Source organism: Condylura cristata, unplaced genomic scaffold, assembly GCF_000260355.1.
Source record: "Condylura cristata isolate star-nosed mole 26May11 unplaced genomic scaffold, ConCri1.0 scaffold00025, whole genome shotgun sequence".
In the NCBI taxonomy this organism is placed as follows: domain Eukaryota; kingdom Metazoa; phylum Chordata; class Mammalia; order Eulipotyphla; family Talpidae; genus Condylura; species Condylura cristata.
This window is the reverse complement of record NW_004567126.1, coordinates 28,365,194-28,382,794: the sequence shown is the minus strand read 5'-3', so window position 1 is coordinate 28,382,794 and position 17,601 is coordinate 28,365,194. Positions and strand designations below refer to the sequence as shown.

General features: G+C 56.5%; 1 protein-coding gene across 1 annotated transcript; it reads left to right on the top strand.

Annotated features, from left to right (window-relative positions):
* Positions 1-2,806: 2,806 nt before the first annotated feature.
* Positions 2,807-16,721, top strand: TNFAIP8L1 (tumor necrosis factor, alpha-induced protein 8-like 1). The gene is made up of 2 exons (XM_012729504.1): positions 2,807-2,859; positions 14,511-16,721. The coding sequence occupies exon 2, from the start codon at positions 14,516-14,518 to the stop codon at positions 15,074-15,076; it is 561 nt and encodes a 186-aa protein (XP_012584958.1). The 5' UTR covers positions 2,807-2,859; positions 14,511-14,515; the 3' UTR covers positions 15,077-16,721.
* Positions 16,722-17,601: the final 880 nt, after the last annotated feature.

Genomic DNA, 17,601 nt, shown 5'->3' with positions numbered 1-17,601 from the left:
CCCGCCATAGAGCTGAGCATCTTGGGACAGATGACGACAGGGCTGGGCTGCTCTGAGGATTCAGTGACTGAATGTGGGTAAAGTGCTAATAGAGATTGGCACATAATAGGAGCTCAATACACATTAGCTATAATATTGTTCCTATTACCTGACAGCTGCTGTGTACTTAAAATAAACTGGCTTTATTGGGATATAATCCGTCTAACATCCAAGTCGCCCATTTACAGTATACAACTGAGTTTTTACTATATCACATCCTTCATTTTTTAAAACGGTGGTAAATACATGACACAATTTACGTCGTCACCATGTTGAAGTGCTCAGCTCAGCATCATCAAGCACATATAGGCTGCTGTGCAGCCGCCTCAGCCTCAGCTCCAGAACTTTCCCTTCTTCTCCCCCTGAAACCCTGTCCTCATTAAACACTAACTGCCATCCCCAGCCTCCGGCACCACCACCTACTTCCTGTCTCAATGGATGTGACTCCTCTTGGGATCTCGTGTGAGTGGGTCACACAGCATTTGTCCTTTTATGTCCAGTATCTTTCACTTTATGCTTCCAAGTCTTATCCATTCCTTTTGGTGGCTGAATAATATTCCAATATATGGGTAGATCACGTTGGTTGCATCTGTTCATCTGTTGATGGATTTCTGGGTTGTTTTCACCTTTAGGCTAGTGTGAATCATGCTGTCGTCAACGTTGTTGTACAAGTGTCTGCTCAAGTCCTTTCTTTCAAATCCTGTGGGTAGAGACCCACGAGTGGAATCATTGAGTCTGATGGCAAGTCTCTGTTTAGATTTTTGTGAGGAACTGCTGTCTTCTATAGTCACTGTAACATTTTATATTCTCCCAGCAATGTGGGAAGGTTCTAAATTCTCTGCATCCTTGAAGCACTTTTAATTTGTCCTTATCTGTGGACCTGTAGTCTTTATTATTCCCGTGCCACAGATTTGAAAATGGAGACTCAAATTAATGAGCACATAGGGGCAGAGTGACAAAGCTGGGTTTGTATTCTCTTGAGTCACACCAAATTACTGCCCATGTCCACCCTGGACACAAAGAAACAATTTCTACAGTTCTATGAGGTGCTAAAAACAGATCCCCTGCCTCTGTGACACCCCCAGCTCCCCTCTCCAAAGGACTTTCCATAGTTTAGGATTCAGAGGGCATAAAGAAATGGAAATAACAGTAATAAGTCCCAAACGAGGCCAAGTCTGTCCACCAGGGGACACTTGGCAATAGCTGCAGATACATATTTTTTAAGATTTATTTTTATTTAGGCACACAGAGCTGGGGTACAGGCTAGAGGTGTGTGTGGGGGGCAGTGAGAGGATTCACCAGAGACAGAGTGGGGAGCACAACAGGCAGATTGATGAAGTACACTGCTGAGGGGAGTAGTGGGTGGGACAGGAGAGGTCTGCTGCACCATGTGGGTCACCCCCTGGGCAGGGGGGTTGAACTGGTGCTACAGTGGCCTGGATAGCTTCATAGTGCTGTGCTTTAACCCTTGCGCCACCAGGGAGGGCTCCTCTGCAGACATTTTTAATTGTCATGACTTGGGGGATGCTACTGGCATTGAATGGGTGAGGGCCAGGGGTGCTACTCAACACCTATGTGCCGACAGCCCCACTCCACCAAGGAGGCACAAGATAAGAAACCCTGGACTAGAGAGAGGGCAGGACCCAGCTGGGGTGGGGGAGATGGGAGGGGCACTCCTGGATTTGAATCCTGGCCTTGCCACTAGTGACTGTGTTCTCAGGCAAGTCCTTCCCCACTCTGGGTCTCAGTTTCCCCCTACAACATGGGAGGGGAGTTTATTTTTGACTCATGACACATGTGCCCTGGTGTGCCCGTCAGGACTCCATACGCAGCAGGCACATAACCAACGTTTGTCGTCTGCTCTGGCCTCCCATGGCCTTAGCCCCACTGGGGACTCAGCTGGGGCTGCAGGGAGGAAACAGCAGCAGGGAAGCTGGGATTTGCTGCTGGGCCCGGTTCCCAGGACTCACAGCTGCATCCTGGGGGTGAGGGGAGGTGAGGGCCCAGCTGCCCCCCACCATCCGCTGGCGCCAAGATGCTCCTGCATGTCCCGCAAGGGCTCAGTCCCACGGAAACTGAGGCTGGAGCTGGGGTCCTCTGCTGGGGTCTCTAGGCCCTGTCCACCCAGTAACTGCCTCAAGCCCTAAACCAAGAATTTGCCTGCGACTCTGAAAGATTTAGCTTCAAACCTGGGTCCAGATTCAGCCCGTCTGAGGGTGCAAGAACCTGCCTTTTAAAGGGGGCGCCCAGCTAATTCTGGTGTAAAGGATTTTCCAGGTTCAAAAAAAAATGCTTCGCCCTCATAGCAATGACCAAGGTAGATACACTGAGTCCTCAGTTTTCGGAGGAGGGACTCCCCCAGAGCCACATGGTTGGTCTGGCTTTCTTTTTGTTTCTGTCTTTTCCTTTTCCCCACCACTGTATCTCCTTCCTTCCCTTTCTGTGGCCCACACCCCCTGTCCCATCCCGGGGGCAGTGGCCCCAGCATCCGGCCATTCCGGAGGAATCCCCCGACCACCTGGCCACGCCCCTCCCGCGGTGTGACCTGCTCCCATTGGTTTCTTCGTACGTCGCCCACACTGCCATTGGCTGGACGGCGTCCTCGGCCCGCCCCCGTCCCTGCCCCTCCGCAGTCCCCCCTCCGGGGGGAAGGGGCGGGGCGGGGGCAGGGTCTACCCGAGGGGCGGGGCGACGGGGGCGGGACCCAGCTTCCGCCCCACCCCGTCCCTGTCCCGGTCCTCAGGCGCGAGTCCGACAGCTGCCGCAACGGCCCCTCGGAGCGGCGGGACAGATCCCCGACGGTCAGGCAGCGGAGAGCAGGTGAACGAAAGATGCCGGGGCGCCCCCATCTCGTCGCATGTCGAGGGCCGCCTCGCCGCCGTCTCTTTCTCCCGCCCCCTTCTCTTGCACAGCTTCCCCCATCCTCCCCGCCCCACTCCATTCCTGCCTCAGTTTCCCCTCTCCCTTTTCTGTTTCTTCCCTTTCCCCATCTCTCTCTGTCACTGTGGGGGTTGGGGGGAACCACCTGGGGCTGAACTGCCCCTCCACCCCCGTGAAGGACCGTGCCCCGCACCAGCGTCCACCTCTCATGGGGACTCTGATGGACTCTGCCCCATTCGCAGTGCAGGGCGCCAGGCGCTAGAGCCAGATTGCTGAGTCGGAGAGCCCATTCCAGGTGGTGGGGGGCCCGGTGCTTGTCCAGGAAGCTGGGGCAGCCTGGCCCAGGCTCACCTAGACAGCCTACCTGGGATGCACCCGCGCCCTGAAGCCCCGAAGCGTTGGCCTCAGTTTTGCCAGCTGTGAACTGGGGCTGTCTCCTCCGAAGTAATTGGCAGGTGAACTGACCCAGATTCGCAGGCAGCAGCGCCTCCTCTGTCCTAGGGGCCAGCCTGAAGGAGGGGCAGGCCAGCTGTAAACTGGACCCTAGGTTACTTCCTGAGGTTGTCTGAGCCCAGCTGTGGGAAGCAAATTCCCCTGGGAGGGTCTCAGCAGTGAGAACCGTTTAGTCCGTGGTTGGGGACATCACATCTCGGAACCAGACAAATCTGGGTTCCTGCCCTGCCACTCGCTATGTACTTGACCTGTGATTCTGTTTCCTGTAAGTGAAGTGGAGAGAAATGTCATCCACTGGATTAGCGCTGCTTCCAGAATTGAATGAAGGAATCTGAGACTTCCAGGGTTCCTTCTCGCCCCCACCCGCTCAGACTCCCCCGCACTCACTGTGCTGTGTCCCCAGGGGTCTCCTTGTTCCTCCCACTTGCAGGGCACAGCCCTGCCTTAGGAATGAACACGGACTATGCCCTCTGCAGCCATGCCAGGCCCGCGGCGCCAACTTTAAAACATAACAAGTTGCCTAGATGGGCCGGGCCTGCAAGGGCTGGGTGGCTGGGAGGGGAGGGGGTGGGGCCGGCCCAGGGACGCTGTACCTATGGAGACGGAACAAAGAGCTGTGCCCAGCCACGCAAACACTCGGGCTGTGCTTCTCCCACCTGGCCTGGGAAGCTCATGGTGGGTGAGTGCCTGGGTCCCTGGGGTGGAATGAGGGGTTTTTCCAACCCACTGACAGGACACGGGGTCCCAAAGCCAAAAGACCAGTCAGACAGGTGCAGATTCCAGACCCAAATACTCCCTCCACCGTGTGGCCAGTTTCTCACCTGAAGTCTGAACAGATGAGGGGACTTTGGGTTGCTTGGTGATCCGATGTGGATTCAGGAGGCCTCAGTGTCCCTGCTTGTCAAGTGAGGTCACCAGAGGGTACCTAAGACCAAATCCCAACTGTTGTCATGGAAACAGCCTCACCAAGAGGCAAACGCTGAGTACATGCCTGCAGCTTGTCTGGAAACAGTCCCACGTGTCAGGTGGAGAGCTGGAGGCCTAGAGACAGACAGGATGCGGTGGAGTTGCACATGTCCCACCTCCCCCAGAGCCCACCTCCCCCAGAGTCCCTCCCTTGGTATCCCCCAGCACCAGCCTCCAGACCTCCTGCAGCCCCTGCTCCCTTGAGCTTCCTGCAGTTCTTGGCATCTTCTAACAGAGTCCCTGTCCTCCGCTTCAGCACCCATTCTGTTTGATGGAGCTGGTTGTCTCCTTCTGGAAAGGAGTTAAGATAACTGGTGACTAGAAGGGCCCTGGGGTGGGGGTTGGGGGGAGGGCACTTCATAAAGTCCTTACTGAAGACCCCTAGGAGTACCTCAAAGTGGCTGACAGGCCACATTGCTCTGAAACTTCCTAACAGGGCTCTTTAGACTCTCCTTCTGGGCGGGCTCTGAGGAGACGCAACCACGAATTTGCAGTGGGCTGGAATAGGAAAGGGTCTCTCAGGTTAAGTGCTCGGGTTAAAGCTTGGTGTCAATTGAGGCAAGTTCCCAGTTCACTCTGCCTCAGTTTCCCACTGTGTTATAACCACAACCTTGCAGGTGCATCAAGAGAATTTAGCAATGAGGGCTTGGAGGTAAAATGCCTAGTGAATGCTCCCTGCAAGGTCACCTGCAACACGTGTTGTTGGGATTCTAGGGGTGGTAGAGGCTGGGGGCATCGGAGTCCCCCTCTACTTGGTCAGGCCGGTGGGGCTCACACTGTACTTCTGTGTGACCTTCAGAGATCTGTTTCTCTCTGGCTCTTTGTGTTCCTCTGGCTGGAAAGGGGCCCTTGGATGAGATCGCTGACCGGTGCTCCTCTGGGGCCAGAAGGTCATTATTTATCCCACAAACAAGCTCTGAGAACCTACCGTGAGCCAGCCGTGGTGCAGAGTACCAAACACTGGCAGTGACCAAGGCCTGTCGGGTGACCCCCAGCCTCCACACTTGGCTCACAGTGGTTGAGGGAGATGGACACTGATCCAGGAAAATCGTAATGATTAGTTGTCACTGCATAAAGACGATATACGGATGGACAGACGGAAGGGCCTCCTGCAGTGACATCGAGTCCAGGTCTCCATGAGCAGAAAGAAAACAGCCAGTGCAAAGGTCCTGGGGCAGCACCATGCCTGGCAGGTTGGAACAACAGCAAGGCCTGTGTGACTGGAGCAGAGAGTGAAGGTGAGAGAAGGGGGCAGTAAGGCCAGGGAGGGGTGGGCAGGTTGTGTAGGCTTGTGAGCAGCCAGGAGGACTCGGGCTTTGACCCCTGAGAGAGGTGACTGCCCTGGAGGGCTCTGGGCAGACATTGGGGGGGACCTGACTTGGGTGCTCAGGCTGCTGTGGAGAGGGGCTTGAGGGTGGGAGCCAGGGGCAGAGTAGAGGAGACCAGGGGCCCAGGTGGACGCTGTGGAGGTTGGATTCATTTAGGGGCTACTTCACGCCCCTGGGTTCACTCACACGGCTGTGCTGAGCCGTGTGAGCAGAGCCATCAATTATTGACACCCTTTGTGAGGGGCATGAAGAATTCATGTGGCGGGGGCTGGCCAGAGCATGCCAGAGCCTCTTGTCCTAGCTCATGGGAGCCACTTGCTATATTTTCAGGAATTTTGCCAACCAGTTGTTGAACAGGGACATATTAAAAATGGTGGACTATGAACTCACCGTTAAATGCATTATATTTATTTTTAAGATGTATTTATTTATGCATACAAGAACAGAGGCACAGGCCAGAGGTGTGGGGATGAGAGGATTCACCGGAGACAGAGTAGGGGGCAGAACAGGCAGATAGACTGAAACACACCGCTGAGGGGAGCAGCAGGGAGACAGGAGAGGTCTGCTGCGCCATGTGGGTCACTCCCTGGTTGGGGATCGAACTCAGGCTTCAGTGGCTGCGGACAGCTTCACAGTGCTGTGCTTCTACCCACGGCGCCACCAGGGAGGCCCAAAGGCATATAGTTAAGACAAAGGCATGAACTGTTCTGCCATAAAGAGGAGGGAGGCTCCGGCGGCCCTGAAAACACGCCAGGACACAGGCAGACACACAGCGCCGCCGGGCTGGGGCTCCGCTGATGCCCAGTGTCCAGGAGAGGCAGAGCCACAGGGGCCGGAGGTCGGGGGCGGCTGCCAGGGGCTCGAGGTGGGGGTGGGGCAATGAGGATGTTCTGGAGCCACATACTGGCCAAGGTTGTGTACCTCTGTGACGAGATGAGAACCACTGAATCGTGAACTTTAGAAGGGTGAATTCTAGGATATGTGAGTTCTGTTTCAGCCACAATTGTAAACCAGCAAAGGCAACAGTGACAAATCACAGCCTGCTCGTTCTTTTGCTGTTATCTACACTCTTGAGGGGGTTTTCACCTTGCGCATGTCGGGTGGGAACCGGGAGCATCTCCCTAGCGCTGCGCTCTCTGACATCAGGCCCCACGCTCGGGACTGGCCAGGACGAGAGAATGTAGCCACGGAAACTGGCAAACGCCACGCATCGGGGCATTCTGTGTGTGGCTTGTCGAGGCCTGGAGTTGGCGCACGACTTCTATAAAGGGGCAGAGGGGAAATGTATTTGTGTCTGCAGAAGATTTTACTCTGCTGTGTCTAGGAAGCATTGCAGTTAGGGAAGCAGCCGTAGACTGCACAGAATTGATGGGCCTGGCTCTTTGCCAATCAAACTTTATTTACAAAAGAAAACCAGGCAGAGGGTTTTGCTTGCCAACTCCCAATAAAACTAAAGAAATGTCAACAAAGAAAATTAAACGTAAAAGTCTACTTTTGTCTATAGTTGTTTCACTGTAAAAGCACAAAACATTGAGATATTCTCCCACTCTTTTTGATATTCTCCCACTACTATTTGATTCCGCTCACATCGTTGATGCTGAGGGAGAGGACTTCTAATTCTCCTGGTTAGTCTTGTGCTTATAAAGGGTGATGTCCGCATCAGAAGTACGTTTCTTTGTCATTCACGACAATAGGTTGAGCGATACAAGTTTGACAAAACTTGGACAAGTACGTTTTTCCAGAAAAAAGTTGGGTATTTGGAATTTGCAATACGGAGAACGGTCTACTTAATTATGCTTTTCAATCTGGTCGCATGCATCCTTTGTCTCAGGAATGCTAGCTAATCCTATGTCTTTCTATAAAGCTGCTGGTTAGGAATTTTTCAGCAAGTGTGGAGTGGGGTGCAGCTTTCAGAGTGCTGGCAGGCGGTCGGAGCTGTTCTGCCCTCTGGAATCACCATCACCCCACTACCTAGACAGGAATGTGTATGTAGAAGCCCCCCCGCCCCGGCGTGACTGCAACGGGGAGTATGTTGGGGTGTTGCTGAGTGCTCAGCTCAGGTGGGATGGTGGGAGGAGTTAGCAGGCTAGGACAGTTTTATTTTCCAGATCTCACCTGTAAGTGCTTCCATGGCATTTGGTAGTTGATTAGTCATTCAACAACCATATACAGTTGTGCACTGCCTGACTGGGATACGCACTGAGGGAAGCGCTGGTAGGGGCCTCGTCATCCATCACGTGGATGCCATAGTCAGTGACACAGACCTAGATGGTACAGCCCCCCGCTGGATGGTGTGGCCTAGGGGGCCCCCGCTGCACATGCTGCGTCCGAAGCTGGCCGAGAATCTCCTGCAGGCCTGGGACTGGGTTCTAGAGACATCGTCGGCACTAAGGCCTGTTTCCCACCTTCCTGGCCTCACAGCTCGCATCAAAGCATAAATCATAAATTAACAGGCCCATACAATTAATTGTTGAAAATAAACAGGATGAAACTGAGAAGACTGGGAGTGAATTATTGATGACGCCAGGGAAGGCTTGTCCAGGCCCGGGGGGGGGGGGGCGTCACGCTGAGAATGCCACCGCCACCCCCCACCCCGACACTCCCAAAGGGCACAGCACGCGCAAAGGTCTTGGGACTCGCCTGTGCCTGGTGCATTGCAGGGACAGTGAGGAGATGGGTGAGCTGGAGCTCAGTGAGCAATGGCGGAGTTGTGGGTGCAGTGGGGGAGAGTTTGGGGACTGGGACGGAGAAGAGCGAGGTCATGGGGACAAGCTGACTCCCTGCTGCGAGCCCTTCGGGAAGCTCACAGCCCCCTCCTGGCCTCGGCGCTGCAGGGAGGGGTCCAGTCCTGTCTGGAGTGGTCACCCTGCGGCCAGTTTGCAGGGTGTTTGGGAGCTGGGGAGTCTAAGTGGGGACAGGGGAGCAATTTGGCGTTTAGTAGACAAGTGGGGCTGGCAGAGGGCGGAAGTCCGAGCTGCGGACTGGGTCCGGGGGCCTGTGGACGCAGGGCACGAGCTGCAGAGCCTGCACCCCACTTTCGCCAGTGCGAGGCTGCCCCCAGGAACAAGGGCTGGTCTGCGGTTTCGGGGGGGCCTCAGGGCTGCGGGGCGCCTGTGGAGGGCCTGCAGCCGGCTGTGGTTCCAGCGCGGTGGGCTCGGCTCTGCCCCAGGCCTCCATGCCAGCTGCCTCCTCTGCCTGGCTGAATCCCCAGAGGCTTTGTCCCTCTGTCCCAGTGCCAGAGGCTCCACCTGGAGCTTGACCACTGGCCAAGGTCATGTCATCTGCCTGCCCCTGGCCGTCACTGCCCCCACCAGCCTTAGCGCTTAGCTGGCCCTGAAATTGCTGTTTATGTCTTTGTTCACTGCCTCTGGCTCCTCCTCCTTCAGCTGGGGCAGGAATGTCTCTTGGGGGGGCCAATTTAGAAATTTGGATGGATTTTTTTGTTTGTGATAATAGCGGGATGTTCTGGCTTTTGTGCACAGGACAGCGATTGATCACTAGGCGTCCAGCCACACCAGGGGGCCCCTCGGCTCCCAGGGCTTCTTAACGTCCCACCGGAAACACACCCACAACTGGAGTTTCTGCAGAGAATAATAACATTCAGGGACTATTCCCGAGAGGCAATCCTGGGTGTGCGGAGGAAGACGGAGCCCCTTGGGGCTCACCTTTGATAGACTTGCTCCACCTTGGGGTTGGGTTGGCTCGAGCTTTGAACCAGTCTTTTCAATCGAACAGGTACTGTCACATGTCACTTGGGGCATTTGGGCCAGGGACGGGCCCCGTGGGCGGCGCTGGTCGTCCTAGGCTGGGTCACATAGCCCAGGCGTGCGGGCGCCCGACTCGCTGTGTTGGCTGACCCACCGACGCTGGTTCCCACCACGCCCGCTGCTAAGCGGCTCGTGATTGTATCGACACCGACTGGGTGTTCGGCAACAAACCTCGAGATTTACGAGCCTCGACCCGTCCACTCCCTGTACACTCCCTTCATTTCTGTTTGTATTACGGGTCGACCAAATTTTGATTTTTAATTGAAACAATTTAATACTAAAAAATGAGGCATAATTGTATGTAAGTGGTCAGCTAGATGAGATCAATGTCATATGCCATACAATTCGTTGTTTTCAAGTGTTCGAATTTCAGAGCATCCCACCATCCACAAAGAAGCCCTGTCCCTGTTAGCAGTCTCGCTTCCTTCCCGCTCCGTAGCCTCTGGCAACTATGAAGACACTCCCTGTCTCAGTGTCTGTGCCTGTTCTGGACATTTCCCATCAGTGGACTCACGCTTTCTGTGACTTTGGGTGTCTGGCCTCTCTCCTGCATGTCATGATTTCAAGACCATCCACGCTGTGGTGGGTTAGAGCTTTGCTCCTTTTCTTGGCTGAATAATATTCCACCGTGGATGGACACGTTGGCTATGTGAATTGTGCCATGTAGATGCATGAATAGGTCTTTGTGTGGACATATGTTGTTATCTGTCTTGGGCAGACACCTAGGAGTGGAATTGTCGGGTCATGTGTTTAGCTGTTTGAGGAACTCCCCACTGATTCTGCACTCACTGCTTCGTTTTCTATTCCCACCTGAAGTGTAGACAAATGCCACTCACTCCATGTCTTATCGTCTGTTTTTAAGACTCACCATCCCGGTGGGGGTGGTGTGGTGTCTCATTATGATTCCGACTTGTATTTCCCTAAAGGCCAATCACATGGCCCATCTTTTTAGTTTCTTATTAGCCATTTAGCCATCGTCTTTGATTTTATTGTTGCTAAAGATTTATGTATTTAGGCATACAAGAATTCGGGTACCAACCAGAGGTATGGGGGTGAGAGGATTCACCAGAACAGGGGATGGATGAACAGGCAGATTGATGAAGCACACTGCTGAGGGGAGCAGGGGGGAGACAGGAGGGGTCTGCTGTGCCCTGTGGGTCGCTCCCTGGCTGCGGATTGAACTTGTGCTGCAGTGGCTGTGGAGAGCTTCACAGTGCTGTACTCACAACCAAAGAGGGCCTTTGAGTGGGCTTCTGATGACAGTGGGGTGCTCAAGCACCTGGTGTGCAGGGACCCGGAACACCGGACATTCATCTCCAGAACGCCTCACAGTCCCTGGGAAAGCCCCGTCTCGCAGGGCTGATGTGGCGTAGTGGGCGCTGGCTTGCCTGCCCTCAGGCCTGGGTGAGCAGGCAGGAAGGAAGGCTGAGGTCTATTTTGGTCCCTGGCCTGCTCCCCAGGGAGAGCAGCAGCTGCTTGGATAGGGGGTTTCTGGCAGAACAATGGGTCAGGGGCGCGGGCTGCAGCTGGGCTGTCCTGGGGGGGCTAGGGGTGTGGAGGCCAGAGCTGGGGGAGGAGAGCACAGCTGCCCTCGGTCCCTCCCTTTCTCCTCCCCCTGGAGCTGCTCAGTGGGCAGCCCAGGCCCTACCTGAAACCAGTAATTAGACGTTGCTCCCTTCCTGAAGCAACAGGTGGGAAAGTCAAGCCCAGAGGGGGCCAGAGCCCTGCCCAAGGTTACACAGCAACCAAGATAGGCTGAGAGATCTGGGCTCCAGGACCCTGGTGGTCCAGGTGCCTCATCTCTGGACTCAAACAGGTCTTCCCTCTTAAGCCTCAGCTTGTTAACTGGGGAGACTAGGCCCAAGGTGCCACTGGGAATTCCCTCTTCTCCCCCTGATGTTTGCATACACCCTGTCCCTGACACATTCACAAAATCCTCCCTAGGGGCCTGTTGAGTAGCAGGCCCTGAGCTGGCTATCCAAGACATGGAGTGAACCTGGGAGCTGAGGGCTTCAATCTGGGCAGGCTCCCAGGAGGAAGTGACAAGGACACAGAGACTTGAAGGGTGAGCAGGGGTTTGCTGGATAAGAAATGGGGTGTTCCAGAAGATGTGTTGTGTTCTGGAGAAGTCCAGAGCAGTAGGTCTGCACACTTGGGGAGCCGTGAACAGTACGGCCTTGCATGTCAGGGCTCCCGACAGGGGCCAGCCTTTCCTGAGAAGCGCACAGCTTGGGAAACACTGGGATCACCCACTGATCCTGCCTAGGGCAGGAGATGAGGCATGGGGCAGTTGGCTGTGTTGCTTGACACAAGGGTTAAAGCCTAGAGCAGCATTAAAAAATGGGGCTCAGGGAGGGTGTTCGCTGGGAAAGTCGAAGAGAGCTTGGGGTACAAAGGCAGGGGGCATCAGCAGGCACGTGTTGCTGCGTGGCCTTGGGGCTGGGGCCTCTCTCAGCTTTTGTATTTCATTTTGCAAAACAACCAGCTCAATACCTGGAAATGACAAATGGGCCGCGCTGGTGGCTTAGGGGTTGCCACGTGGTGCTGAGCCACTGGCACCCCTGTTCTGGCCCACGCCTGATAGCCCTGGGGTCTGGTGGCTGCTACGGAGGCAGGAAGACAGGCCGCAACCCCGTGCCTGGCCTGACCTCTGAGGACAAGCAACGGGGCGGCTGAGGGTTGGGACTTCTCTCGGGGCCTGAGCTCACACAAAGACCAGCTTTGTGGGGGACCCCAGGGTGAGCAGGCGCCCACATGGCATTCCTGGCCCGGCAGCCGGATGGGTGTGGGGGGTGGATCCCGACCAGCTCTTGGGGCAGCGGGGAGAGCTGGGGGTGGATCGCAGGCCGCCCTCACCCCCGTCTTCATTCAGCGGATGTTTCTGGTTTCCAAGGAGACAGCAGATAAGGAATGAGACCCACTTCCTCCCTCGCTCGTGGCCTGGAGTGAGGCAGGCCAGTGGGAAGCGAGTGGGGTGCCTGGGCGCCCTGGGGTCCACAGTCAGTTTGGCTGTGCAGGGATGGCTTCCCGGAAGACGGGGGTCCAGGCCAGGCTGCGGGGTGAATCTGGCCGAGCAGGCAGGCAGGGGCTTAGCGGGGCCCTCTTGGATTCCACCAGGGGAGAGGCGGGAGCGTGGGGGCTTTGCAGGCGGTAGGGGAGACCCCCAGGGAGAGGCGGGGGGCTCCATTGCAGTGTGGGGCTGGAGCTCTGGAGCTGCCAGCTGGCTCCAGGTGGGAAGCGCTATGCCCAGATGCACGTGCTGGCACTGCGGGAAGCGGGTGGTCGGCGTGGGAGGCGCCAGGCTCCAGGGCCTGGGGAATCTGAGAGACTGGCACGCAGGAAGGACGCAGGAGCCGTGCGAGGGGTGGACAGGACTTCTGTAGTCAGAGGCTGGTCAGTGTTCCTGCGCCACCTGCCATCTGCCTCGGCCACTCTCCCGGGCGGGCGCTGTCGCAGGCCAGCGTCTCTGTCCCCAAGAGTCCCTGCTGCAAAGCGTTTCCACAAACCCCCACACGGCCTCTGGGGAACCTCACCCGGGCCGCTGCCCAGCTGACTCGCTCTGGCCCGAGACCTCACGTGCCCGATTTGTGAGCCTCGGCGCTGGAGCACTGGCCACAGTGACCGGGCTTCTCTCCCTCCACATGCCAGAGTGCGTGTGGGGTCCTGTCTCACCAGGCAGCAGGTCGAGGTGGAGAACAAGCTGGACCCTCTGAGGAAACCCCTTTGAGCTCCTTCCCTGCTCACAGCAAGGAAATGACAGGTTTGGGGGGTTGCTACCAGGGCTCACGAGTAGGGGGGTTCCCTGTTCAGATTTCACCAATTGCATTAATTCCTTTGACTCAAGCACCCTTCTCTCCCTCTTTTTAAGATTTATTTATTTTGATACATACAAGAACTGGGGTGCAGGCCAGAGGTGTGGGGGGTGAGAGGATTCACCCGAGAGAGAGTGGGGAGCAGAACAGGCGGGTTGACGAAGTCCACTGCTGAGGGGAGCAGCGGGCGGGTCAGGAGAGGTCTGCCACGCCACGTGGGCCACCCCCTGGCCGGGGAAGGAACTGGAGCTGCAGGGGCTGCGGACAGCTCCATTGTCCTGCGCTTTGACTCGCGTTGCCACCAGGGAGGGGCCTCAAGCACCTTTCTCTCTCTCTCTTTGATTTTTAAAAATATTACAATAGTTTATTTTCCCATCATTTTGTGCCTTTCCCATCTCAGTTGTAATCCCCTTGGGCATCCCATCACCAAATCACCCGTGTGCCATCACCAAAGTCCCCCGAACCCCCCCCCCCCCCCCATTTTGGATCCCACTCCCCACCCCACCTCCGTATATGACTGGTCATCATTATTATTGTTTTCTCCCCTGGTCCTTTATGCCCCTGCTATGAGTGAAACCATCCGGTATTTTCCTTTTCTTTCTGGCTTATCTCACTAAGCGTGATCCCTTCTAGCTCCACCACGTTGCTGCGCAAGGCCTGAGTTTATCTTTTTTGGTTGCCGAGTAATATTCCATTGTGTATATGTACCACGTCTTTTTAATCCCGTCATCTACTTTTGGGCATTTGGGTTGTTTCCATGTCTGTCCTGTTGTAAAGAAGGCAGCAATAAACATGGGAGTGCACCCTTCTCTTTTAAGGAACAATTTCCTCTGAGACCCTGAGCACTCTCTCCAGTGGGAGGCTGTTGGTCCTGTGTGCTATAGCTGCCACTATTCAGAGCTCCCCTCTTCTAGGCTCACACATCTCTCACCCTGAGATGTGCACCCCAAGTTTCTCACCCGTGCTTCCTCCGGGCCTGCCTAGGCCCGTGACCCACTGGGGCGCCTGTGCTCGGGGCTCTTCAGCTTCCCTGCCCCACCATTCGCAACGCGGCCTCCGGAGCGGCTGCTGGCCCACCTTGTCCACGCTGCGGCCGGCCGGCCCCAACCCGTGCCCCCTGGGCGTGGTCCCGCTGCGCCCCAACCTCCCGTGGGTGTGCACCGGCCTCACATACTGTGGAGACAGTGGCGGCCAAGGGGCCCGCCCAGGCTAGCCCCGCCCAGCCCTGGGCCGCGGGCACCGCTGAGGGTCTGTTCTGTCCGCAGGGCCGATGGACACGTTCAGCACCAAGAACCTGGCGCTGCAGGCGCAGAAGAAGCTCCTGAGCAAGATGGCGTCCAAGGCCGTGGTGGCCGTGTTCATCGACGACACGAGCAGCGAGGTGCTGGACGAGCTGTACCGCGCCACCAAGGAGTTCACCCGCAGCCGCAAAGAGGCCCAGAAGGTGGTCAAGAACCTGGTCAAGGTGGCCGTGAAGCTGGGCGTCCTGCTGCGGGGGGGGCAGCTGGGCCGCGAGGAGCTGGCGCTGCTGCAGCGCTTCCGCCAGCAGGCGCGCCGCCTGGCCATGACGGCCGTCAGCTTCCACCAGGTGGAGTTCACCTTCGACCGGCGCGTGCTGGCCGCCGGCCTGCACGAGTGCCGGGACCTGCTCCACCAGGCCGTGGGCCCTCACCTGACCACCAAGTCCCACGGCCGCATCAACCACGTGTTCGGCCACTTCGCGGACTGTGACTTCCTGGCGGCGCTCTACGGGCCGGCCGAGCCCTACCGCTCCCACCTGCGCAGGATCTGCGAAGGCCTCACCAAGATGCTGGACGAGGGCAGCCTTTGACCTGTGCCCCTGCTCTCCCTGCGGGGCTCCGGACCAGGGCTGCGGACCAGGGCTGCGGGTTTTTCCACCGTTTCTCTCAGTGCCACTGCAGCTGACTTCTCCCCCAGAAAGATAACCTGGCCCCTTCCGAGGATGCTGAACCTTGGGAAGCAGTTCTGAGGGTCCTTTGCCTCTCCACTCGGCAGCGAGACAGGCACAGCCGCAGCCCCCACACACCTCGAAGTCACGGCCTGCTCACACCCGCCAACCTGCTTCCTGAACCGCGTCACCCTGGGGGGGCCCCTCTGCACCCCCGAGCACCTGCTGTCATCCCGTAACTGGTACTTGCCACTTAATATTGTTACCTGGGCTTTTTCATTCCTGCACACAGGATGATGTGAACCAGAAGTGTTTATGGGGTGAACTGTGTTTCCTCTGACACGTCTCTGAAGTCCTCACCAGCAACCCCCAGGCCCTGTGGATGTGTCTATGGGGCATAGGGTGTCATGGCAGCTGGACAGTTGAACAGGGCAGCGTCAGGGGCGCGGATCTCTTTGCAGCCAAATCCATGTTTAATTTTTGACTCCCCGAGACTTTACAGTCATCCCCTGGTATCCACCAGGGATTGGTTTCAGGATCCCAACTGATGGCCAAGGTGGGTAAATTCATGATGCCGAGTCTAAGGAGTAAAAATCATCTGCAGAGAGGCAGATCTGTGCAGCTCAAACCCATGTTGTTCAGGGGCCAGTTGTAATTAGTCGGGCACCAATTAGCCATGTTGAGGGACCACATACACCATGGGGCCTCCGACTGGCTGTATCAGGTGGCCTGGACCACTGAGGCTTGAGTCATTCTCCTCTGTGATGTTCACTCGATGATCACCTAGTGATGCCTTTCTCAGAATACACACCTGTTTCAGACCACTTGTGAATGTACTTCCTATTTGTTTGTCAAAAGGAGACATTGGTTTTAAAAGGTTGCAAAACACTGCTGTGGTCTGGCCACCGTCAGGGTTGGGAAGGTCACTCTGGGCCCTAGAGGAGGGGAAAATGATGTCCCGTGACTGGTTTTTGTTTTCGGGGAAAACACCAGTCTGTTTGCAGAACCAGGCCTATTTAGGGCAAAGGTTACCCACAGGAGGCCTGTGGCCATATTAGGGAAGAAGATGCGGTTGCTTGGCCTCCTCTAGTGTTTGAGACATTTGGAATTATTTGCCAACATTAAAAACGAAGAACTTGCACACCATTTGCTACTCGGAGCGTCTCTCAGAAACACACCTGAGCCCTGATGCCTGCCGTGGGCCCCCATGGCATTTTGCACCCCTGTGCTGTTATACACCCCATGGCTGACAGATGACCCAGGTGCAGGGCAGCTGTCCTGTGGGTTGGTTTCTGGCTTCCTGAAAAAGCCAAAGGCTTTCACCCGACTGCCAGCTGCTCCTACCTCTGCCACCCTTGTACAGGTAAATGTCCCCTTGTCTTTAGTCAAGAGACAGAGCTTCGAATTCAGGAGCGAATGCGCGTTTGATTACAGCAACAGGCCCCAGATGAAATCCTTTGCCCTTGCCTCTGCTGACTGAGTATGTCAACGTGCATAGCAATCTGTGCTTGTTCCCCGCTGGGCTGTCCTGTCTGTCTCGATCTTTTCATAAATTTGAGATTTAATTTAAAGCCACCAAAGAGCGCTACAGAATGTGTTTAAATAAATGTGCACATCTCCCATTTGCATGACACGGAAACGGACATTGCATCGCTTGGCGCCGCTTGACAGCTCTCTCCCGCCCTCCTGGGGCTTTTGCTTTTTAAATCAAGGATGCACGTAAATGTCACATGCCCGTGGCCCTTGGTGACAGGTTCAATTCTGCGCCACCGGGCGCGGAGCCGGGCTCCTGCGTGCCCAGCGGGCCTCTGCGCAGCTCTGCATCCCAACCACAGCGCCCAGGGCCAGGGCGGCCTCATCCTCGAGCTGAACAGAAAGTCACATAAGGGCGCGTGCACGTGTGCCCGTCACGCGGGCGGGGGGCTCCTGTGTCGAGGCGCTGGCGAGGCCCGTGTGCTGCCCCCCCCCCCCGGGGCTGGAGGCTGACTGCGGGAGCATCTCCGCCCGTGGCCCCGGGTGGGAGGCTGATGCGTTTCCCACGGCCTCACGCTGCAAGGAGGCTCTGCCCCAAGGTCGCACAGCGGCACCAGCAGCTCCAGCTGGCACGAGGGAGGGCGCGGCGGCCTCTGGGGAGCCAACACGGTGATCCCGACTGGCAAGGCCCCTGCAGCCACTGAGAGCCCGGTTCCCCCCTTCATCTGTTGGTGAGAAGACAGGTTGGGGGGCAGGCTGAAGGTCCAGTCAGACACCCAGGCCCCCCGCACCTGGTCAGTGGCTGAGATACTGGAGTTTATTTCGGTTTGTCTGTGGGTTTTGAGTGACCGTACAGAATCCAGCTTCAGGAATAAGCAAAACCAAGCAGGCGTGCCCCGAGCACACGCCGTCTACTGGTCGCCAGGACCTGCCGGGTGGCCGGTTCCGTCCCCACAGCTCAGGGACGCGCAGGC